The sequence below is a fragment of the Columba livia genome, chromosome 5 (assembly GCF_036013475.1).
Source record: "Columba livia isolate bColLiv1 breed racing homer chromosome 5, bColLiv1.pat.W.v2, whole genome shotgun sequence".
In the NCBI taxonomy this organism is placed as follows: Eukaryota; Metazoa; Chordata; class Aves; order Columbiformes; family Columbidae; genus Columba; species Columba livia.
The window spans coordinates 63199272-63226312 of NC_088606.1; the positions used below are offsets into that span (position 1 = coordinate 63199272).

At 32.0% G+C, this 27041-nt stretch overlaps 1 protein-coding gene and 1 long non-coding RNA gene across 8 annotated transcripts in view; one reads left to right on the forward strand and one right to left on the reverse strand.

Annotated features, from left to right (window-relative positions):
• Positions 1 to 17026, forward strand: part of LOC135579623 (uncharacterized) — an 89302-nt gene extending 72276 nt beyond the window's left edge. For 3 of the 7 annotated variants that reach the window (XR_010473134.1, XR_010473139.1, XR_010473133.1), the window contains one exon: positions 9807 to 17026. This is a non-coding gene — a long non-coding RNA (uncharacterized LOC135579623). The remainder of the gene's footprint in view (positions 1 to 9806) is intronic. The other 4 variants (XR_010473138.1, XR_010473135.1, XR_010473136.1 and 1 more) reach the window with 3 other exon arrangements.
• BBOX1 (gamma-butyrobetaine hydroxylase 1) overlaps positions 1 to 20353 on the reverse strand; it is a 37430-nt gene extending 17077 nt beyond the window's left edge. The window contains exons 1-3 of the mRNA XM_065065471.1: positions 19970 to 20353; positions 18440 to 18554; positions 9351 to 9549 (exon numbers count right to left, since the gene is read on the reverse strand). Of these exons, the coding sequence (XP_064921543.1) occupies positions 9351 to 9549; positions 18440 to 18554; positions 19970 to 20353 (698 nt within the window). The remainder of the gene's footprint in view (positions 1 to 9350; positions 9550 to 18439; positions 18555 to 19969) is intronic.
• Between the last annotated feature and the right edge of the window lie 6688 nt (positions 20354 to 27041).

Below are 27041 nucleotides of genomic sequence, written 5' to 3' on the forward strand. Positions count from 1 at the left end.
TATGATATTATAGTATGATATGATATGATATTATATTATATGATATGATATTATATTATATGATATGATATGATATTATATATGATATGATATGAAATGATATGATATGATATGATATGATATGATATTATATTATATGATATTATATAATATTACACTATATGATATGATATGATATGATATGATATGATATGATATTATATGATATTATATTATGATATGATATTACATGATATGATATGATATGATATGATATGATATGAAATGATATGATATGATTTTATATTATATTATATGATATAATATGATATGCTATGCTATGATATGATATTATATGATATTATATGATAGTATATTATATGATTTTATATATGATATGATATCATATGATATGATATGATATGATATGATATTATATTATATTATACTATATTATATATGATATGATATTATATGCTATGATATGATATTATGATATTATATGATATCATATTATATTATATTATATTATATATGATATATGATATATGATATGAAATGATATGAAATGATATGATATGATTTTATATTATATTATATGATATAATATGATATAATATTATATGTTATTATATTATATCATATGATATTATATTATATTATATCATATTATATCATATTATGTGATATGATATGATATTATAGTATATGATATGATTTGATATGATATGATTTGATATGATATGATATGATATTATGATATGATATGATATGATATATATTATATTATATTATATTATATTATATTATATTATATTATATTATATTATATTATATTATATTATATTATATTATATTATATATGATATATGATATGATATTATATGATATTATATTATAATATCATATAATATAATATGATATGATATCATATGATATTATATGATATTATATGATATTATATGATATATTATGATATGATATGATATGATATGATGTTATATGATATGATATGATATGATATGATGATATGATATGATATGATATGATATGATATGATATGATATGATATGATATGATATGATATGATATTATATTATATTATATTATATTATGTTATATTATATGAAATGATATGAAATGAAATGATATGATTTTATATGATATGATATGATATGATATGATATGATATGATATGATATGATATGATATTATATTATGTTATATTATATGAAATGATATGAAATGAAATGATATGATTTGATATGATATGATATGATATGATATGATATGATATGATATTATGATATGATATGATATGAGATGATATGATATGAAATGATATGAAATGATATGATATGATATGATATGATATGATATGATATGATATGATATGATATGAAATGATATGAAATGATATGATATGATTTTATATAATATTATATGATATTATATTATATGATATTATATATGATATGATATGATATGATATATGATATGATTTTATATTATATTATATTGTATGATATTATGATATGATATGATATTATATTATATGATATGATATTATATTATATTATAATATGATATTATATGATATTATATGAGATATGATATGATATGATATGATATGATATGATATGATATGATATTATGATATTATATGATATTATATAATATCATATTATATTATATTATATTATATATGATATATGATATATGATATTATATGAAATTATATGAAATGATATGATATGATATGATATGATATGATATGATATGATATGATATTATATTATATTATATTATATTATATTATATTATATTATATTATATTATATTATATCATATTATATTATATTATATCATATCATATTATATTATATTATATGATACGATATGATATGATATGATATGATATTATATGAAATTATATGAAATGATATGATATGATTTTATATTATATGATATAATATGATATAATATTATATGATATAATATGATATTATATCATATTATATTATATCATATTATATTATATTATATTATATTATATTATATTATATTATATTATATTATATTATATCATATTATATCATATTATATTATATCATATTATGTGATATGATATGATATGATATGATATTATAGTATATGATATGATATTATAGTATATGATATGATATGATATTATAGTATATGATATGATTTGATATGATATGATATGATATTATATTATGATATGATATGATATGATATGATATGATATTATATATGATATGATATGATATGATATGAAATGATATGATATGATATGATATTATATGATATTATATAATATTATACTATATGATATGATATGATATTATGATATGATATGATATGATATGATATGATATTATTATATGATATGATATGATATGATATGATATGATATGATATGAAATGATATGAAATGATATGATATGATTTTATATTATATTATATGATATAATATGATATGCTATGCTATGATATTACATGATATTATATATTATATGATATTATATTATATGATATTATATATGATATGATATCATATGATATGATATGATATGATGTGATATGATATGATATTATATTATATTATACTATATTATATATGATATGATATTATATGATATTATATTGTATGATATTATATTGTATGATATTATGATATGATATGATATGATATGATATGATATTATATTATATTATATTATAATATAATATAATATTATATGATATTATATGAGATATGATATGATATGATATTATGATATTATATATCATATTATATTATATTATATTTTATATGATATATGATATATGATATGAAATGATATGAAATGATATGAAATGATATGATATGATTTTATATTATATTATATGATATAATATGATATAATATTATATGTTATTATATCATATTATATTATATTATATTATATTATATTATATTATATTATATTATATTATATTATATTATATTATATTATATTATATTATATTATATATGATATATGATATGATATTATATGATATTATATTATAATATCATATAATATAATATGATATGATATCATATGATATTATATGATATTATATGATATTATATGATATATTATGATATGATATGATATGATGTTTTATGATATGATATGATATGATATGATATTATGATATGATATGATATGATATGATATTATATTATATTATATTATATTATATTATATTATATTATATTATATTATATTATATTATATTATATTATATTATATGAAATGATATGAAATGAAATGATATGATATGATATGATATGATATGATATGATATGATATGATATGATATGATATTATATTATATTATATTATGTTATATTATATGAAATGATATGAAATGAAATGATATGATTTTATATGATATGATATGATATGATATGATATTATGATATGATATGATATGATATGATATTATATGAAATGATATGAAATGATATGATATGATATGATATGATATTATATGAAATGATATGAAATGATATGAAATGATATGATATGATTTTATATGATATTATATGATATTATATTATATGATATAATATATGATATGATATGATATGATATGATATATGATATGATTTTATATTATATTATATTGTATGATATTATGATATGATATGATATTATATTATATGATATGATATTATATTATATTATAATATGATATTATATGATATTATATGAGATATGATATGATATGATATGATATGATATGATATGATATGATATTATGATATTATATGATATTATATAATATCATATTATATTATATTATATTATATATGATATATGATTTATGATATTATATGAAATGATATGATATGATATGATATGATATGATATGATATGATATGATATGATATGATATTATATTATATTATATCGTATTATATTAAATTATATGATATGATATGATATTATGATATGATATGATATGATATGATATTATATGAAATGATATGAAATGATATGATATGATTTTATATTATATTATATGATATAATATGATATAATATTATATGATATGATATGATATTATATTATATCATATTATATTATATCATATTATATTATATCACATTATGTGATATGATATGATATGATATGATATGATATGAAATGATATGAAATGATTTTATATAATATTATATGATATTATATTATATGATATTATATATGATATGATATGATATGATATGATATGATATGATATGATATATGATATGATTTTATATTATATTATATTGTATGATATTATGATATGATATGATATTATATGATATGATATGATATTATATTATATTATAATATGATATTATATGATATTATATGAGATATGATATGATATGATATGATATGATATGATATGATATGATATGATATGATATGATATTATGATATTATATGATATTATATAATATCATATTATATTATATTATATTATATATGATATATGATATATGATATTATATGAAATTATATGAAATGATATGATATGATATGATATGATATGATATGATATGATATGATATTATATTATATCATATTATATTATATTATATTATATCATATCATATTATATTATATTATATGATACGATATGATATGATATGATATGATATTATATTATATGAAATTATATGAAATGATATGATATGATTTTATATTATATGATATAATATGATATAATATTATATGATATAATATGATATTATATCATATTATATCATATTATATTATATTATATTATATTATATTATATTATATTATATTATATTATATTATATTATATTACATTATATTATATTATATTATATTATATTATATTATATTATATCATATGATATGATATGATATGATATCATATTATATTATATTATATTATATGTGATATATGATATATGATATTATATGAAATTATATGAAATGATATGATATGATATGATATGATTTGATATGATATGATATGATATGATATTATATCGTATTATATTAAATTATATGATACGATATGATATGATATTATGATATGATATGATATGATATTATATGATATTATATGAAATGATATGAAATGATATGATATGATTTTATATTATATTATATGATATAATATGATATAATATTATATGATATGATATGATATTATATTATATCATATTATATTATATCATATTATATTATATCACATTATGTGATATGATATGATATGATATGATATGATATGATATGATATGATATGATATGATATGATATGATATTATATTATATGAAATGATATGAAATGATATGATATGATTTTATATTATATTATATGATATAATATGATATAATATTATATGATATGATATGATATTATATTATATCATATTATATTATATCATATTATATTATATCACATTATGTGATATGATATGATATGATATGATATGAAATGATATGAAATGATATGAAATGATATGATATGATTTTATATAATATTATATGATATTATATTATATGATATTATATTATATGATATTATATATGATATGATATGATATGATATGATATGATATATGATATGATTTTATATTATATTATATTGTATGATATTATGATATGATATGATATTATATTATATGATATGATATTATATTATATTATAATATGATATTATATGATATTATATGAGATATGATATGATATGATATGATATGATATTATGATATTATATGATATTATATAATATCATATTATATTATATTATATTATATGTGATATATGATATATGATATTATATGAAATTATATGAAATGATATGAAATGATATGATATGATATGATATGATATGATATGATATGATATTATATTATATGATATTATATTATATTATATTATATTATATCATATTATATTATATTATATTATATCATATCATATTATATTATATTATATGATACGATATTATATGATATGATATGATATTATATGAAATGATATGAAATGATATGATATGATATGATTTTATATTATATGATATAATATGATATAATATTATATGATATAATATGATATGATATTATATTATATTATATTATATTATATTATATTATATTATATTATATTATATTATATTATATTATATCATATTATGTGATATGATATGATATGATATGATATTATAGTATATGAAATGATATGATATGATATGATATGATATTATATGATATTATATAATATTATACTATATGATATGATATGATATGATATTATGATATGATATGAAATGATATGAAATGATATGATATGATTTTATATTATATTATATGATATAATATGATATGCTATGCTATGATATTATATGATATTATATGATATTATATGATATTATATTATATGATATTATATATGATATGATATGATATGATATGATATGATGTGATATGATATGATGTGATATGATATGATATGATATTATGATATTATATGATATCATATTATATTATATTATATTATATTATATATGATATATGATATATGATATGAAATGATATGAAATGATATGAAATGATATGATATGATTTTATATTATATTATATGATATAATATGATATAATATTATATGTTATTATATTATATCATATGATATTATATGATATGATATTATATTATATTATATTATATTATATTATATTATATCATATTATATTATATTATATTATATTATATCATATTATATCATATTATGTGATATGATATTATAGTATATGATATGATTTGATATGATATGATTTGATATGATATGATATGATATGATATTATGATATGATATGATATGATATGATATGATATGATATGATATTATATTATATTATATTATATATGATATATGATATATGATATGATATTATATGATATTATATTATAATATCATATAATATAATATGATATGATATCATATGATATTATATGATATTATATGATATATTATGATATGATATGATATGATATGATGTTATATGATATGATATGATATGATATGATATTATGATATGATATGATATGATATGATATGATATGATATGATATGATATGATATTATATTATATTATATTATATTATATTATATTATATTATGTTATATTATATGAAATGATATGAAATGAAATGATATGATTTTATATGATATGATATGATATGATATGATATGATATGATATGATATGATATTATATTATATCATATTATATCATATTATGTGATATGATATGATATTATAGTATATGATATGATTTGATATGATATGATATGATTTGATATGATATTATGATATGATATGATATTATATGATATTATATGATATTATATTATATTCTATTATATATGATATATGATATATGATATGATATTATATGATATTATTTTATAATATCATATAATATAATATGATATGATATCATATGATATTATATGATATTATATGATATATTATGATATGATATGATATGATATGATGTTATATGATATGATATGATATGATATGATATTATGATATGATATGATATTATATAATATTATATGATATGATATGATATGATATGATATGATATGATATGATATTATATTATATTATATTATATTATATTATGTTATATTATGTTATATTATATGAAATGATATGAAATGAAATGATATGATTTTATATGATATGATATGATATGATATGATATGATATGATATGATATGATATGATATTATATTATATTATATTATATTATATTATATTATATTATATTATATTATATATGATATGATATTATATGATATTATAATATGATATGATATGATATGATATTGTATGATATTATATTGTATGATATTATATTATATCATATTATATTATATCATATTATGTGATATGATATGATATGATATGATATTATATGATATTATATATGATATGATATGATATGATATGATATGATATGATATGATATGATATGATATGATATGATATGATATGATATGATATGATATGATATGATATCCTCGTGTCACAGTGCTGCTTTTACCAACCTCACGTCATTGTATATTCCAGCAGAGCTCATATGTGCCTTCACACAGAAGGGTTAGGAGGCTGAAAATCTTTCCTTCTGACTTGCAGTCTTAAGAGAACATGGTCTTTCTGGCTATGGTTGGATTTTTTTTCCCCACTTCTATTTATTTTAGAGGGTTTTTGGTTTTCTTTTTTAAACAAAGGAGGATACACTGGTTATTGCCCATATGGTTTGCTTGCTTTTTCTCTGAACTAGAGGTAAATTCAAGTGCCACAATTTTTATTCTATTTATTCTATTATGGGGGAGAAGAAAGCTTTTCAGATGGGAAGCCCTGAAAGTTCTGGGTTTGGTGGCTATTCAGGCACCAAGAAATCACAACCATGTTTAAATGCTACCATGTATTTTTGTGAATTATTATTTTTTTAAGAATAAGTACATATCCAAGTAATAGGTTTTTTTGATATACAGTGTAAAAAAATATACCAACAGCTGTGGGTGAGGGACAGGACAATACTAATAACTAAGGAACTAATAACTCTGCTCCTTTACTTAGCTCGATGGAGGTCACTGACACAGCCCAGCAAGACATGAGCCCCCATCATCATTTATTTACTCACCCAGTAGGTGCTTGAGGAGGCAGACGTTCAGTTTACCACCTCTTGGCATCAAAAGGATGATTTACAAGTTCCTGCTTGATCTCCTGCAGGTTGGGCTCTTATTTTTTGCAAAAAAGCCGTCTTAAAATAAATGTTTGCTGGGCCTGGTTGTGGCTTTCAGAGCAGACTCAGTTGAAAGCAGGGAAATGGGTTTTCTGCCCGTCTTCTCAGTGATGTGACACACAACATTGTCTAAGTCTTATCCATTTCCACGACTCAAAATCAGGCTAAGAAAAAGTTTCAGTACACACAACTTCCTCTGTTCTGAAGGGGACTGCATTAGAGGGTTTTTTAATTTTCTGCCATGGTGTGGATAAATACAGCTATATTGTGGTTATCTTCTTATTTGACATCATCTGTTTTCTGGCATTTTTCCTACTCTCAGCAGTTAATGTTGTAGCTGCTGGTCTTTACATACCCTGCCTGTGACAGCAAAGCAATCAGAATATTATTTGGCACCACATTTTTGAACATGCAGAGAAGAATAAATTTCACCTCATTTTAATAAATTAATGCACAAAATATGTCCAGCGAGCTGGTGTGACATACATTAGAGGTGATTAGATAGCAAGGATATTAAAAAAAACCCTTACCCATAAAAAGTGAGACGCAGGAACCCAATCCTGTTGCCAAGTTTAACCAGTTCTCCTTGCCTAGTAGCAGCTCCTGTTAGCAGCACAATTCCCACTTTCTTTAGGGTGCATAGCCACTTGTATGCGCTTTCATCATTCAACATGATTTCTTCAAAAGGTATTTTGGGAAGCTGCAGGTCTGAGCCCCAGTACTGGCGTTCTGAAAGGAAAGAAATAGAGAATCAAGCACTTTGTTTCAGCATCAAAGCTCAGGACACAAAGTATGAAGTTAGCTAATGTGATTTCTATGCATTTGTGAATATATCTTCAGTCCTGCAGTCAGTCACCTGAAACTGGGTCCCTGAGTTTGTATGGATAACAAGTGATCTTTGTGATGAAATTCAACAAAATGCATCAATTACAATATTTTAAATCAGAAGTTTAATAGATCATTTGAAGGGGAATTTTTGTTTTCAGTGCATCAGAAATGAGCAGAGTCCTTTTACCCTCTGTACTGGTGAACCACAAGAGTGAAAATTTGAAACTAAGACTACTTTGGAAGTTTCTTGTCTAAGGTAAAGTAGCATGGAACAACCCAAGATCTCTCTCAGAGGTATCATTGTATGGATATATAACATGAAAATAATATATTCCTGATGAAGGAACAGGAGACAAACATCACTATAACAGTTTAGAAGCAGAGTAACTACATCAATTACATAAGCAACCAATCAGTTTTCTTTTGTAGATTTGTCTTCATGAAATACCCAGTTATGTTAAATTCTGCAGGATGGTGTCATTCCTTTTTGTCTGCAGATTTTTTGTGAGCATTTATCTTACTTCAGGAAGATGCAAAGGAGAGCATTTCTCTCCTGTACTAAAGATCTATTTCAGATTTATATTCCCCAAATACAATACTATCTGCCTAATTGCTCTCTTCTCTTTAATTTCCCCTTGTAAAATCTTATTAATTTGCCAGTTTACTGGTGTGTACACAGAAATAATCATACATACACATTCAAACCAAAAACACTGCACAGTGATGGGTAAACAGGACAAAATTTCCTTTTGCATAACTTCTGCACTGGTTCTAGTTTTTTTCGCAAAACACTAAACATTAGTTTTAAGTCAAGCATTCTTTTAAATGCTGAATCAGAGCTCTTATTCTTACAGTAAAGACATAACTGGTTTCCCTTGTTTTGATGTATTTGGTCTGAAGTTGCTCGTTCTTTAGGGAGTGCACAGTAAAGCACGAAAAGGTCTATTCCATAGAATAATAGTTTTGTTTAAATCACATCTAGCTAACTTGGCATTTTAGCTAATATTCAGTTAACTTGTCCAATCATCAATCAAAGAGATTATGTACTAGAACTGAGACCACAAACATTTGAAAAACATAGATGGTATCATTTTTCAAACCCTTATAGTTTTCTTTTATTCCAAGATCCCTTCAACATGCAGGATCAATGAAAACTACTACATATTCCAAGCAGCTTTCAGAATGGGAGCTCTGAAGGATTTCAGCTGGTGACTGAGGGACTTGCTGCACTTCAAAGGGCTGAAAAGGGCCAGGTTTGGCGTTTTTTTATCCCTCTCTCTAGATATATGTAGCAAGTACAAAATGCAACATACTCATAAAAAGAGAAAACCCAGACACTACATAATTACAACACTTTTTCAGGAGTTGCAAAGTCTGCAAATTTCCAGCCACTAGTATTCCTCTCCCCTTTGGCTAAGGCGAGTTAGAGACTGTCCAAGAAACACAAAGCACATACCCAAATATAAGCTATCCACATAGACCATCTTTTATGCTCTACCCTGTGTTTCAAAGAAGCTGTAGTATGATTGACAAGCTGCTGAATTTCACATGTTCGCAAAATTTAAAAAGCACAGTCCTGGAGGAGGGACATAATCTCACCTCATTAAATTCATTTTTGAGACCACTCCATGGCCTGCTACTCACTGCTCCAGTGTGTTTAACTCAATAGACAGCCTTTCACACACTTGAACGATGGGGAAAAAATAAAATATGAATGTTTTCCTTTTTCTCTATTACAAGTTATGAAATTAAAATGGTTTTAGGTATGCTGCATGAACTTCCAAGAATATAATTTGGAAAAACATATTTAAGCCTCAGTGTTGGTGAAGGTAAATAACTGTGTGAAAATAAATGGAATATTATGTTTCAACTTTTCCTTCTTAGTCTTTCTTGCTAATATTTTTTCCTGATCTTCCTTACATAAAACAACGTATAGCGGAATGTTGATATTTCACGGAATATATCAATGGGTTTTCCCCACTTTGGGAAATAAATATACACACCTGGAATTTAACTGCAACCTCAGGAGCCCCAGGCTTCCCCAAGTCAAGTCCTCTTGTTCAAATTCCCACTTCCCACTGTGCTTGCTGCAAGTTCTACCTTCTGCAGCCAGTCAACATGGGTTGCGGTGTTGGGGTTTTGGGGTGGTTTTGGCTTTTGTTGCAAACACCTGCTTTGCCACAACACTGCAAACCAGCGCACACTCAGCATACCTGTCTGGGACCATCCTTAATTTTGGTATAACATATTACATCCACCCTGTGGAGAACATCCAAGGAACATCAACTCATCTGCTCTTCCTCCCAGCCAGATCCCTGCAGTGGAGACATCTGGCCTCACAGCTCAAGCTCCATGGAGTTGAGGGACACAAAAGCCAAATACAAAATGCTTCTGTAAGTAACCTGCCAGAGAAATCTTTTCTCTGTGTGAAAACTATCAGTTATCTAACGTACCGGGAATTTATCCTTTCCCAGACTCTGCGGTGTATTCAGGAGTCAACACTGCCTGCGAACTGAAGAGATGTTTAACCTGTATCATTTGATTCGCTATGATTGCACAATTTCAAGGAAACAGAACTGTTCACTAATACTCTCTGGGCAGAGACTAAAACTGAGAAATGGTTCAAGCAAAGCAGCTTCTTAGGCTTTTTTTTTTGATGTTTGCCAAATTGTATAAAATAAATAAATAATATCTATATATATAAAATAAAGGCAAGACAAAACCAAACCAACAACAACAAAACCCAAACAAAGCCAGAAAGTGGTAAATATAGTTAAATCCCACCTGGGAAGGCTATAAACTCTGTCTTCAAAGTTCCAGTTCTGTCCCATGACTCTGCTTGCAGTGACAAGTGCAGCCAACATCCTCAGAGGTTTGGGGCTGCTTTTCTTTTTAATCATGTGGGCTGGTCCACAAAGGCTTATAAATCCTACCTTATGTTTCAGAGAAGAAAGGCTCCAAGTTCCCAGCCCTGCAGTGACATCTTGATGCAGCCAAGAGCTGAGTCTTTGAGCTACTGCAGGAATAACCTTCCTCCCACGACATTTGCCAATGTACTCTATAATGACACTGTGGTAAATATGCCAAAAGCATTGTGCACAGCTCCAAGTATTACTAATCTTGGGAAACGTATGGGACGCAGCAGCAGTTGGTATCTGAGAGTGGGATAAAAAAAAAAAAATCCAGTGCAGCTTGGAAAGTTATTGCTATTAAAAATGTGCCTTCGCTTCATGTCTTAAAATCCTCTTTTTAATTTGAAACATTTTATCGTTTGGCTGAGCTCGAATTTTTTACCTATTCTGAATAGCATTAAGAAAAAAAAATCTGTTCACATATGTACACATTCATTTGTATGGTGACATCTGTGCCATGACTATGGAAAACAAATGGATCCTTCTCTCTTCCCCCCTAACCCACACTTCATTTATTCCATGTGTCATGTGCAGGGATTTCCAGCGGGCACTCTGTCACCTTTTTTGATGTATGGTGTCCAAAACAGATACACACTATAGAAGCCTTAACTCCATCAGATGGAGCAGAAGGACAACTCCATCTCTTAAGTTAAGTCTTCTCTTTGGACTCAGCTGAAAGCAACATTTGCCTTGATGATCCCAAACCAGCCTGCCAGCATAAAAAAAAAACCACCTCAATTCTTATATTTTTATAATTTTTCCTATTTGTCAAAGTCATTTAGAATTGTAACCTGGGTCCTTCAACACATTTCCAGTCAAGCCCTGGTTGGTGTCATCTGCAAATTTAATGTGGCTGTTCCTTTCAACCATAGTCATGGATGAAAATAAGGAACAGTGTTGCATAAAACACAGATCTCTGCAAAGTTTATCTATCTATCTTGATGGTAAACCATTACAGCTACACTTTGACTATTTTTTTAAAGATGACACGTTTCTTTAGGACATTCACAAATATGTGCAACAGGGTCAATTGTTTTATGCTGAGAATATGAATATGAGCACTTAAGATGAAATATGCCAAAGAAAATGATGAAAAATAATCAAAGAACAAACTTCCATACTTATAGCACAAGCCAAACCACTGTCTTTACAGCACTGTGTAAACCTTTCAAAATATTAGGAATGCATAATCTCCATGAACAGAAAGAAGCAGAAATGACTAAAATGAAGCAATTTATTTTCAGCAATAAAGCCGTGCAGAATGGGGAGAAACTTGCAGCATTTACACACCAGCTCAAGGCTGTATGCATAGTAAATATGTTTACTACTAGCGAAGAGCTAATAAAGCTGCTGACAATCATACTGCCTTTCCACAGCTGAGGATCAGACGATTACTTAGACCAGGCGCATATAGTAAGTTGCAAAGCCCAGCTTATATGGCGACTTCCTCATCATTTTAGCATAGAATTTCCATGAGCCTTTTTAATCTATGCTTTACATGTTGATAATTGTGGTGGGGCGGAAGGGAGTTTCAGAGAGATCTTAGAGCTTAATTAAAATATACTGGTGCTACTTACAGTCCTTGCAGTAGCTGCAATAGATCTGAGGTGTGATTTCTAACACTTATGTCTGACATATACACATAAACAACTTTTAATTCATATTTGTAAGAAAAGCGGTGAAGAACAACTTCTCCTGACCGATCCCAGAGATCATCACAGCCAGGTAAGTACAACAGCAGTAGAAGAGAGACAAGTAATAGTTCTACACTAAAATAAGCAGCATTTACAAAGATTTCGTTCTCCTCACCCCCAGATGAAACTGTTACATGCTGTCCAATATTTACACTTTGACAAATTATCAGGTCCACAATTCTTTGGAAAAGGGACAGGAAAGCATACATCATAAAACAAAAAAAAAAAAATAAAAAGATTCTATGATGTAAAGATATTTAAGTTCTTCCACTTAACAATATTTTTTTAAAAGTCCAAATGAAAGTCTTGGGAAATCATGTGCCCCACAGGGCATGTTATTCTCCCATATACCGAAAACCAGGAACTTTATTCCCATTTTTAATCCACATCCCCTTCAGCCTGAAAAATCTATCAAGAATCTGCACTAGAACAGGGGCCATACTCTTTCCCACTGGGAAAAGTACTTGATCCCACTCATGTTCTTCATTACTTTATCATGTCGGCATAGCACGTGATTTTTTTCCCACTGTGTAACCAGAGTTAACATGATTTCCTTTGTACTATAGTAGAAATCTAAGAAAATAACCTCTAAAAGCTGAAGGGGTGAGAAAAATAGGATTGAGCCGTTAGTGCCTGGGCAGCCTTGAGTCTCACGTGCACAGCACAGTTGCAGTTGCCAAAACAAAAATATTTATGTTTACCAATGTAGCTAAAGAATTCCTAAGGGATGAAAACAAACATCTTGTAGAACTGTTTTGCGTATTTATTGATCATTTACATTAGGACTAATAATGCCCCAGATCTACGTGCTTTTCAAAAAGGTAAGAATGAACTGCTTTTGGAGAATTAATGACTCACCACCTCTTTCCATTTCAGAAAAATAATTTGGAAAAACAAAAAAAAAAGGAAAGAATCCCATTTCTCAATCATATCAGGTTAGCCATAAAAAGCCATCTACATTAGAGTTCGTACAAAATGAGAAGATGGGCTTTGCCCAGTTAATGCAGACAGTGCGCATGCAAACATGCACTTGGAATTATGCAGCATTTACTGTGCAGACTGGGACAGTGCTGGTCAAAACCGCCTATAAAGGAGTAACAAGGGAAAGAAAGAATAGATATTATAGATTAACTTAATTCATCTTGTCTACCAATGTGTATTGTAATGTTTGTTGAAAGCCAAATGCATTTTTGCTATATTGTGGATTATGTATATAGCAGCCTAACTCATGGGATAAGTTCTTATTAATTATTACTACAGGATAAATTGTTTTACTAAAATAACTAGTTTTAACTTCTTCCTTTTATAATCTCTCAGGACTTAGTAGAGAAACTGAAAGCACCCTTGATGCTGTTAACATCGCAATTCAAAATTTGGTGGATCTGAATATATATACAATATGTGTATGTATATATATATATGTATATATATATAATAACATATTACCATATTTTAGAGGTCCATCATCATCTGAAACCTTTAACCTTAGCTTAAAACCTTAACCTAACCTAAAGTTAAAAATATTAATTATGCAAGTAGCACCAGGTACTACTTCTATTGAATCTTCTCCACCTAATCATCATTGTGACAATATTTAGTTGGGTTTTTTTTGGGATTTTTGAATTTTTTTTCTCCCCAGGGTCCTGTTGAGATGGTAAATCACTCCTGTGACATTTGTCGGGGAAAACACAAGGACACAGGAGGGGAAAAAAAGAGTATCTTTGAGCCATCAGAACTGGAGAAGTAGAAGACATTTCTTTTGCTGCTCTTTTGGAAGTATCTTGTATGCTGGTTGAAATGAGCCTCGATGGACGCTAACAGCGGACTTTGCACACGCCACGGGGAGGATCTGGTACTGTTTTTAAAAGGGGAAACTTGATATATTTCCATGGAGCTATTTATAGTCACTTCCACCATACAGTGAAAACCTGACCTCCAGGTTTGACACATGCCTGACATCTCATTTTTTTTTTTAATCAGAAATGATGATGAAAAACCATCATAAAAGCAACATGAAGAGCACACAATGTCTTGCAAAAACAAAGAATTTTTAAAAAGCCACAGCTGTAATAACGTCAGCAGTGAAGTTTGCTCTTACATATATGTATTTGTTGAACCAGCACGCAGGGCTGGCATTTCACATCGCCGTCTGTAACCCTACACTGCTGGGATATGATTAGCTACTTAAGGGCATGTAATTTGCAGTGTGTAACTACACTGACCAGAAGGAACCAATTCTAAACTTACCCTGATACACAATGAGAAACAGGTCTTAAACCAGCCAGCAAGCAAACTTATGTGCTTTATTACTGCAGCATTTTTTTGCCACTGAAACATGAGAAAAGCTGGGGAAAACTGTAAAAACAAGCCAGATCTTCTCTGGGAATATGAGGAAGAGTAGCACGGTGCTACTAAACAAAGCCCAAGTTAATGCAGGCTGTTATGTAGTATAATTTTTATAAACATATTTCTTCAGATCTACCACAGAAAACAGAATTTAGAAAAGCGTTGCTCAAAGAATGAAACATATCTTTGGTGTATATTTTACCTAGATGGCTTCACTGGACATGAGCAGTAGCAGAGGGGAGAACTGGCCTCCAAAACAAGAATTGTATAATATTTAGATGCTGAGAGTAAGCACTGCATAAATGTGTGTGTACAAAGGCAAATGACAGCAAGTTAGGCTTCATAATGGGGGAAAAAGTAGCATTACATCTGAAATACTGAAATCTCAGTTATTGATACTTTTGCTAATAAACATAAACAGAGATCTAGACTAATTTGTCTGAGCATTCATTAAAGCAACATTCAATTTACATTCATTTACATCCCCCAAAAGGCTACAATGCATCTTGCTAGCTTAATTTTTCCAAATAAAAATTCTTACTACCTGAGAAATCAAGTCTAGTTTCCCTGATGAGGTTTGCATCTTCACCACGTTCATTCTGGGAACGTGCCCAGACCTCCAAAATAGTAAACAGTGGAGTTTATTCTTGCCAAAGCTATAGAGATGAATTTTTATATCACTGGAGGAAAAAAGTTCCATTCTGAACTATGAAGAGTTCGTTATATGATCCACTGAAATGAGTGGAAATATTACTCATCACTTAAGTATTAAGCCAGATATAAAAGGCTGAATCTTAAGACACTTGTTTTGGGGAATGGGTGATAGGAGCTAAGGAATAATTGCAGAAACTGGAAAAGATAAACCACACCCTACAGTTGTCCTTAAAGTGCCAAAGAAAGCTCAGATGCAGGAAATACCTAGGGCCACATATTTTCCCATTTCTCATCTTTCATGGGAAAAAACAAACAAACATTCTTTTCTTCATGAATATGAAAAACACCCCCCCAAAAAAGGAGCGTAAACCAATTGCAGATTTGCCTTTTGCTGAGCTCTGAGGAAACCAATACCTGGATCTGAGTTTCACACCATCAACCAGTCTCTAGTATTAACGAGTACAATCTTAACTCTGAACACAGATCGACAACGTTCTGCAACAGCAGATCTCACAGGAACACTTTCAAGAGCAGCGGCAGAAATCTTGCAAGTTTTCACAGGTTTCACGCTCACACAATCTGAAAGGCTGCCAAGGAAACCATGATGTGCATCATGACAAACCCGGTGGGTTTATAATTGCTCACTCAAAAGGGTGAGTGATTTGTACTGGGTAAATGTTAACACTGCTGGTTGTACAAAATGCTTCATGAACAAAAGACAGCAGGGGACGCAGAGCAAACACAACCTGAACTTCGGCACTCGACACTGCTATATTACACAGTTACTTTTTAACAGAAGGCCAAGGAAAAGGAATTCGTAACATTTCAGTTATAACTCCCTTGTAATTCTAAATAATCTTTCTAAAAATAATTTTAAAAAAAATCAATAATTATGCAGTGCACGCTCGCTTGTATTGTCACATAGAACACTGCTGGTCCATGGGGCTCATTTTTGGGACCTATCAACCCTTTCTGTTAGGAAAAGGCATTTAGGAAAGCAAACACAGCCCAACTGGTTGATCTGTTCTCAGGTCCAGAGGTTATAAGTGGGAAAGGGTCACCAAGAGCAATTGCTACTGTTCCACCTGGATAGACCTGGTCCCCGTTTGGACTTAGAGCCAGGACTGTCAGGGTCAGACCCCTCGCATTTGAAACCTGCATGATAGATGTGGCTTTAATTCTTACCTGGTAAAAATAAATCTTTTCGCATTTCTGCTCTGGCTTCCTCAGAGAAACATCGTTTTTTCAGCCACTCGGCTTCATATTCGCTTGTGTGTTCATCGGGCCATGTAATAGAGATCTTCCAACATAAAACAAAAGAGAATTTTAGAACAAAAAGATTACAAAAACTTCACCCAGAACAACCCCAAAAATATCCTCAGAAAGTAATATTTAGATCAGTGTCATGGTTGAGCCTTCCCTGTAGCATAATGGCAAATGAGTAATGAAAACCCAACCTGAACATCATCCAAATTCTGATACCTTTTATAAACAGTCATTTTCGCATGAACCCATGACCTAATTCGCTGGTTTGTGTGGGCTGCTTTCGCTGGGGGAGCTGTGCGAAGCAGAAAGAGGAGAATCACAGAAGCTGGCACCTATCTCACAGGGGAGAGCGCTGCACCACGGCTCAGAGAAGAGCAAAAATATCCTCTCCAAAACACTGACAGCTTGTTAAAAAAGAAAAAGGACAAGAAAGAAATTCTAGGAGAGAAATCCCTCTCCTAGTTTTGAAACGTCTTCCCCTTTTCAAATAAATTTTTTAAAGTTTGGTTTTTAATTTCTGAAAAATACATTGAAAAAGAAAAGCTTTGCTTGTCATGAACTGAAAGAGCTCAGTGCAGCACAGACCCTCAGCTGAGTTCTCAAGGCTGTTCAGTAGGTACAGATTCCCATTTCACATTATTCTGCCCGTTCACATTCACATGCTGATGCACAGCTCAGCCTCTGCAAATTCACCCTGCAGTGGGGCTGTCCCAGCTGCTAAAGGGTTGACTGCTACATTTTTAAAACTTCTTTAACCATGAAATGAAGGAAGTGATTTTTGTATATCAAAGGAGGCATGTATTTTTTTTTAATAAAACCTATATAATTTAAATTATTTATTAGGTTTTTATATGTCAAAAATAATTAAAATTCATAGCGGAACAGGTCCTGTCCCCTCTTGTCCAATAGCCTTCTCTTTTTAATGAAAAAATGATAGAGTGGGTAGATACAGATATAGACACAGACACTAGGTCAGCTCTGAATATGGGGTCCAAATTTGGTTTCAATTCTTTCTCGAGGATGCAGTCCTTTGAACCTTGGATATTAGCTAATAAACTGATATTTTTGTTACAGATTAAGGTCCTCATCACTTTGGCATTTGTTTTTCTGATTTTCAAGATATTTACTTGTAGAGAAAAGACATACATGAAAGTGTAATTAAAACTGTGGGGAATGCCTGCGCTTTCCTTAGAGCATCTGCTGATGAAGAAACATAGGGCAGAATTTTTAAAAGCACGATTGTATTCTTAAATCCGAAGCCTGGCTTTCTGTGCTCTCTGCATAACATCTATAAAATGAAGTTTCACACAAAGGTGGGAAGATCCAAGTTCCCCAGCTTGTGATTATTCCTAAAAGCTTTGCAGATACACGGCAGAGCTTGCAGATAAACAAATTGTGACTAAAGTACAACTTGAAACTCTAGGACAAACAAAAGCTTGCTCCACATACCTTTCTTCTGTCTGGCAGAGCGACGTCTTTCGCCACAATATTCACATCCAGGTCCTCGAAGAGCAGCTTGCGCGCCCTGGCCGAGTGCAGGAAGCAATGGGGACACTGGCAGTTGTCCCTCAGCCACACGCAGGGGTAGCGGCTCTCGCTCCCATCCTCCCACTCCACGCAGACCAAACGACCCGCATCCAAAGCTTCCACCCTCTGGATCCCCGGCTTCATGCTGAGCGTTTGCGGGGGACGGACCCCTGGAGCAGCTCCTGGACAGCGATGCCGAGGGGTCCCCCGGAGGAGGCTCCTGCCTGGCTGTGGTGGCGGCAGGCAGCGCGTCCTGCCCGTGGGGACTTTGGCCTTCGGCAGGACTGCAGCCACCGCCCTCCACATTTCGAGTTTTTGAACAAAACTGTCAGAGGGAGAACGCCTTTGTGGAGCTCCTAAAACAGGATGAGGAGCAGTTTGTTACTGGAGCAGTCAGTATAGCAGAAAAAACATTTTAAGATGATTCTCCCCTCCCTCCATCCTGCCCGAACCTTTACAAACCTTTGTTATCTCTTGCTAACATTTTTTTAAGCACAGAGGGTGTATTCAGATTAATCTATTAAAAAATTCCTTAGTTTAGCAGGGCTTCAGTTTGAATCATCATGTGAAGACTAACTTCCGTAGATCATAGAGCCAAGGCACGGAATCACAGAGTGGTTGGGGTTGGAAGGGACCTCTGGAGATCATCCAGTCCAACCCATCTGCTAAAGCAGGTTCACCAGAGCAGATCACACAGGAATGTGTCCAGGTGGGTTTGAATGTCTCCAGAGAAGGAGACTCCACAACCTCTCTGGGCAGCCTGTTCCAGGGCTCTGGCACCCTCAGAGTAAAGAAGTTTCTACTCATATTCAGATGGAACCTCCTATGCTTCAGTCTGTGCCCGTTGACCCTCATCCTATTATTGGGAACCACTGAAAGGAGTTTGGTTCCATCCTCTTGACACCCACAAATCAAAAGCAGGAGCTACTGCCACCTGTGTTCAAAAGCTAAAGCTTTAAAGTACACCTACCTTAATTCCTGTTGTGGCTATGATGGAAAAGAGAACACAGAATCCATCTCTTGTACATGTGACTTTACCTACAGTAACAGAGTTTTCCGCCAGAGCTCCTTTCACTGTCAAACTGCTTTCTAGAGATACATTCTTTTATTTAAAGCTAGCTGCATGCTTTGCTACAGAAACATGATGCATCCAAATCTTAAATTAGAAAAGAAGTTCTGGTCTAATACTTTTCTTATTTACAAAAACACTTGGCCTCCCCTGAATCAGTAAGTCATTACATATGTGTTTTAATAGATAGTTTAACCATCTCAAATATTGCATATTTATTCAGTATCTTTTTCTGTTGTTTTTGTTCTTAAGCTCAAAGGGCAAAATACTGATATCCTGCACCAGGACCAGTCTCTAAAAAAACTCAGATGCAACCAACCCTGCCACACACAATTTATAGATAAAATCAACAACAAACCACAAAAACAAAATCCCAAACTTTTGGAAGCTACCAAGGTGAGTCACATGTAATTTATGTTACAAGGTGCAAGCTAAATGGGAATTTTCACTTTTGCTTGGATGTGAGAAGCTTGTACAATAGGGTTCATCTCACCTAATTTCAGAGACATGTACCGCCTGAACATCATACACACCATCCCCAGCACTCCTGAGAGGCACATCTAGGTCACAATTCAGCTGACCTTGTCAGAAACTAACTGAACTCTTATTTCTCTCCACTGACTACAAAACCCCTGCTCCATGAGGCTGCAGTTTTTGGTGTCATCAGTCAAACCTATTGCTCATGACAAAGTATTCTCTTGAAATGCTTGCAGTGCTCATAGCCAGAGTCTGGAACAGGCACTGCATCCTGCAGAGAGGGGAGAATCTTCACAGGCTGCAGCAGGAGCCTTCCCTGTGCTTAGGATGGGCAACAATACAATTGGACACTTTGCAATAATAATAAAAATCATTATATGTGATCTATTTTGTCTGCTGTTAATCTGCCCCAAGACTCCAGACCTATTCAGATCTTTATTTATATTTATTGAATTTATATTTATTAAATTTGTACCTGTATAACAAAACTTAATTAAGAGAGAACTGGGCTCTCCAGCTCTAGTATTCTTCAGTTTTCTGGTTATGCAAGAGGAAGACATGAAAATTATTATAGCAAGAAGATTTCCCTTGTGGTGAAGTTAAGCATTTACTCTTTCAATGCACAGCATTAAACTCCTGTTTGTGTCTTTGCTGTAAAGCAGTTTTTCAGGTTAGCCACCCACTGAGAGAAATCTTATAACAATAAAAAGGCTGTTTATTGTTTTCCTTGAGTGAGTCATATCATGGTGTCATTATTAAAATGAAAATCCAGATGATAATGATTAAAAATGTCTGGTACAGCACATCGTCTAGATGTTTTTCTTCTTTCCTCTGCCTGTTTCCAGCAAGCTGTAAGGAAGGATTTGTCTGGAAACTGTGTGTTTTTCCTCATTTCTAATTGCTTTTTCTCTACATTGAGCACATCTAGAACATTAATAGCAAATAGCACTGAAGAACTCAGAACTGTTCATACCGATAACTTCAGAAAATCCTGCAATTGCACAATTAAAAGTACCACACAGAAACCAACTACTACCTTCCCACTTGATGGCAAAGACAATGTTCTTCCCCCCTTACTATTTAAATGTATCTATAAATGGTACAACTGGACAAAATAACCATTTCTGTTCCTGATCAGCAATTTACACAACCATAACTACTGGGTTATACTGATGTTTTTCCAAAACCTTTTTGTCAAGATATGATAATAAATGCTAGGAAAAATACAACTTTGTGTCTCAAATAACCTGGAATCCAAGACATCTGAGCTGCTGGTAAGAAAAGCAAATCCAAATGCTTGGAGCTGATGGTGCCAGACCACAGCAGAAAACTCATCTCTCATTCTAGGAGGCCACTGAGGATGCTCAATAGAATCAATCACACAACATGTGGATTCTCTTGTCATGTTCAGTGTAGTTTCTCAATTCCTGACAGTTGTTTAAAGGTTTGCCTCATTATTTCATTTCTTTTTTTCATTTTTTCAATAAAAATAGATGCTAATCTCAAACTAATTAAGGCTAAATTACCAGCAAGAATTCCAGGAGTTTTTATCCCCTTGCCCCCTCAACATTTTTAGGCAGACACTTATCCCTATGCTACTATTCTACACTTGAAATTGCATTCTGTACTAAACTAGGAGCAGAACTCACTGGTTCACCTGAAGTCAATACACTCACAACCACAGTCAAATCAAAGAGCAAAACATAATAATAAAGCAAAACAAATTCTATGCATCACAGCTCTCCCCACTTCTTCTCTCTGAATTACTGTGTTCTGCATGAACCTGGAAGATACCATACATAACTCTCAGTTATCAGACCTCAGATTTGTGTAGCTTAAAAGAAATACTCCCAATAGCTCCTATGAGTCTCACTGTCCCCATGTGAATTTCATCTCAGGCTTATGGATTTTCTGTCCACGTTGTCACTATTCATTCATAATCCTCAGGGTCAGCCTGGGTGCTGACAGGCAGGATTTAAGGCAATCACCATCACCTGGAGGCAACACTGTCAGTCTTTCCCAGCTCCCAGTTAAAAGCTAATGCTCACTATTCTCTTCCTCAATAATCTGTCTCCTTCACTCTCCTCAAACCTCACCCCATCATCCAGACTCCCCTGTTTGCTGACACCAGTAGTGTGTTTATTAGCTTTACCTGCACAGCTACTTAAGATTTAATTCTGGTTAATGGTACTTCAAGGCAGTTGAGCCACTCTGGATAACATGCGCTGCCCTCACACAAGGTTAAGCAGCTGCAGAAAAACAAATAGTACAATTTTTGTGTCACAGCCAAGTTTTAGACATGTCTTAAAATCAGTTTGCTGCATCAGAAGCTGGTCGATGTAACCAGCCCCATGTAAGACATAAGAGAGTTTCATGCTGCTGCCAGCTGCCCTGGCACCATGAGACACTGAGACAACTGCAGGAAGAGCCCACTCTGGCCTCACACTGAACCGAGGTTCTACATCTTGCAAGTATCAATGCAAAAATCAACGCAAACTTCTAGAGAAATAATAACCCTAGACTGAAAAAAGCACATGTATCACCTTTACGCGGTTGAATTATACCATCTTGTGTACAAGTGCACCAAAAAAAATCTCTGCAGGAAAACATTTGCCTGATGCTGCCGTGTCAAATTACAACAGAAACAAGCTAATACGTACCCTTAAGGGAAAAAAAACTTGCGCATTTATATTACTTCACGACTTGCATAGTGCTGTGCATGAAGGCCTAGGAAGTGACACTGGCTAAAGGATTTCTGTTTGGGAGTCAAGCCAGCTTTCATTCTTCTCAATTAGCATAATTAGAGTAAACGACAAAGCAGCTCATTTCCACAGGCAGCTTTTGCAGAGGAGACGGGACGCAAACGCCACACAACACACTTCCCCCGGGGAAGCGTGAGAAGGAGGCAAGGCGGCGGACCCGTGGCCGTGTCCCCGCTCCCGGGTGGGGCTGGGTGTCGGGACCGGGGTGGGTGTCGGGGCCGGTGGCGGTGTCGGCGGCAGCAGCTCCGCCCGCTCCGCGTCCGCGCTCCCGGCCCCGTTCCCTTACCTGTCCCCGCCTGCCTGCCCCGCAGCGGGGCTGGGCTCGGCTCAGCGGGGCTGGGCTCGGCTCAGCGGGGCTGGGCTCGGCTCAGCGGGGCTGGGCTCGGCTCAGCGGGGCTGGGCTCGGCTCAGCGGGGCTGGGCTCGGCTCAGCGGGGCTGGGCTCGGCTCAGCGGGGCTGGGCTCGGCTCAGCGGGGCTGGGCTCGGCGAGGACACCGCCCCCGCCGCCGCAGCTCCCTCCGGGCAGGCACACAGAATTACAGAATGTCAGGGATTGGAAGGGACCTCGAAAGATCATCCAGTCCAATCCTCCCGCCGGAGCAGGAACACCCAGATGAGGTTACACAGGAAGGTGTCCAGGCGGGTTTTGAATGTCTCCACAGAAGGAGACTCCACAACCTCCCTGGGCAGCCTGTTCCAGGCTCTGGCACCCTCACTGAGAAGAAGTTTCTTCTCAAATTTAAATGGAACCTCCTGTGTTCCTGTTTATACCCATTGCCCCTTGTCCTACCAGAGAGGACGAGAGAAAGAGAGATTAAAATCACGCACACACAAAAAATAGCCAAAACCCTGGGGTCTTTACGTGCCAGACATAGCCTACAATAAACACCACTGAATGTGAAAGACAGCATTTACAGGCAAGATTTAGTGGCACTGTGGCCAAACAGAACCTATGTTGCAGCATAAAATATCTGGTGCTGTTTCAGATGGAGCGGCCCTTGTCTGTGCATGATTTGTTTCAGAACCAGCAGGATCAGGGCAGCAATCATCCCCCTGTACTTGGCACTGGTGAGGCTGCACCTCAAATACAGTGTTCAGTTTTGGGCCTCTCGCTACTAGAAAGACATTGAGGTGCATTTATTTGAACAGTGTGTTTCCTACAGTTGAAGAAATGGATGTTCTAACAGACAGAAATACGACTTGTGGAGCTGAAGACAAGGGTGGGACATGGCACATACCAGTTTTCGGCTGGAGTGGCCCGCGTTGGTCTCCAAGTTTTCAGGTTGTACAGGACTGGAATCCCCAGCTCCTTCAGTATGCATAAGCTGGTGGAGTGACTGACATGAAAAAGAAGAGCTGAACTGAAAAGGAAAAGCAAAATAGTTACTTTTCTCCAGATGGGAAGCTTTTTCCTAGCTATGCAAGAAGCGCTGGCTCCGCTGGGTGCTTGGTGACCATACCATGGTCTGCAGAGCACCCAGAAGAGTCCTGGGGCCTCAATATAACCAATAAAGGGAAAATCTTCAACATAAATGTCACCTAAGCAACACTTTTCACAGACAGTAAAGCATTCACAGAGATGAAAAGTTGGCTAGTTGGATGGAAACAAGTACATGCAGAAGTGAAAATATTCAATGACTGTTTAGAGACTAAGCATTTTGGCAGTTAAAAAGGGCTAAGACTGAGACTTATAGGAAATTAAATATTTTTGTTGGTAGTTATCATTCAACCTCTTCAATAAAAAACAATATTCACATGCCACAGCAGTGCTGTAATGCATGGAATTGGATGCATTACTTTATTTTAAGGGAAGAGTGGTAGAAATTGGTTGCTTTCAAATTAGGTCCCAAGTCCATTTTCCACCTTCCTTTCACATTCTTTTTTCTCCCATTTTCTCTACGGAACACACGTATTCTTGGTCATCATGGCTGTCTTCCTGGCTTTTAAAAAATTTCTTAATAAGTAACTAATGTATACCTCCTTATACCAACTCCCTCTCCCCATTTAACAATGTTATTTGAAACCAGGAGCTTGAAAATTCTAAATTACTTTCAAGGTTTGATAGACTGGATGTCTGGCAGATAATTGGGTTCATTTCATATATATCATTTACAAATCACTTTATTTATTTATTCCAGAGTTTTAATTGTTCCTCCTTACAGAAAACAAACAAACTAACAAACAACCAAAAAACAAACAGATAACTCTGTACCTGTAGATATTTTATAAAGTTTACATACCTTATTCCTTGTGTCCATCGCTAATCTGTGAGCAGTAGCTCTTAGAAAAGGGCAGGGTGAACTTTCTGCCTGTGTTGACCGTAAATTGTTGCTTGAGAAGCCACAGTTTTTCATTTCCTGACTCTTATGCTGTTGGCTTTGCAGCCTATGACATTAACACAAGGTTTCTTGAGTATTTTTGCCGCTTTGTTTTCTTTTCGAACCAGTGCACACCCTATGAAATACATACTGGCTGAAAGAAAACATTTTATGTTGTATACGTTTAGAGTTAATTTCTTATTTTTACTCATTAAAGGGAGAAACAAGCGAATCAACTTGTTTCAAGTGTGGAGAAACAAAGTTGTATGTAAATAATATATGTAAAGATTTTTAATGAATTAAACTATGATTAACTTAAACTAAGTATATAACCATACGTAGAAATCCCTGCCAGGCTGAAAAAAAAA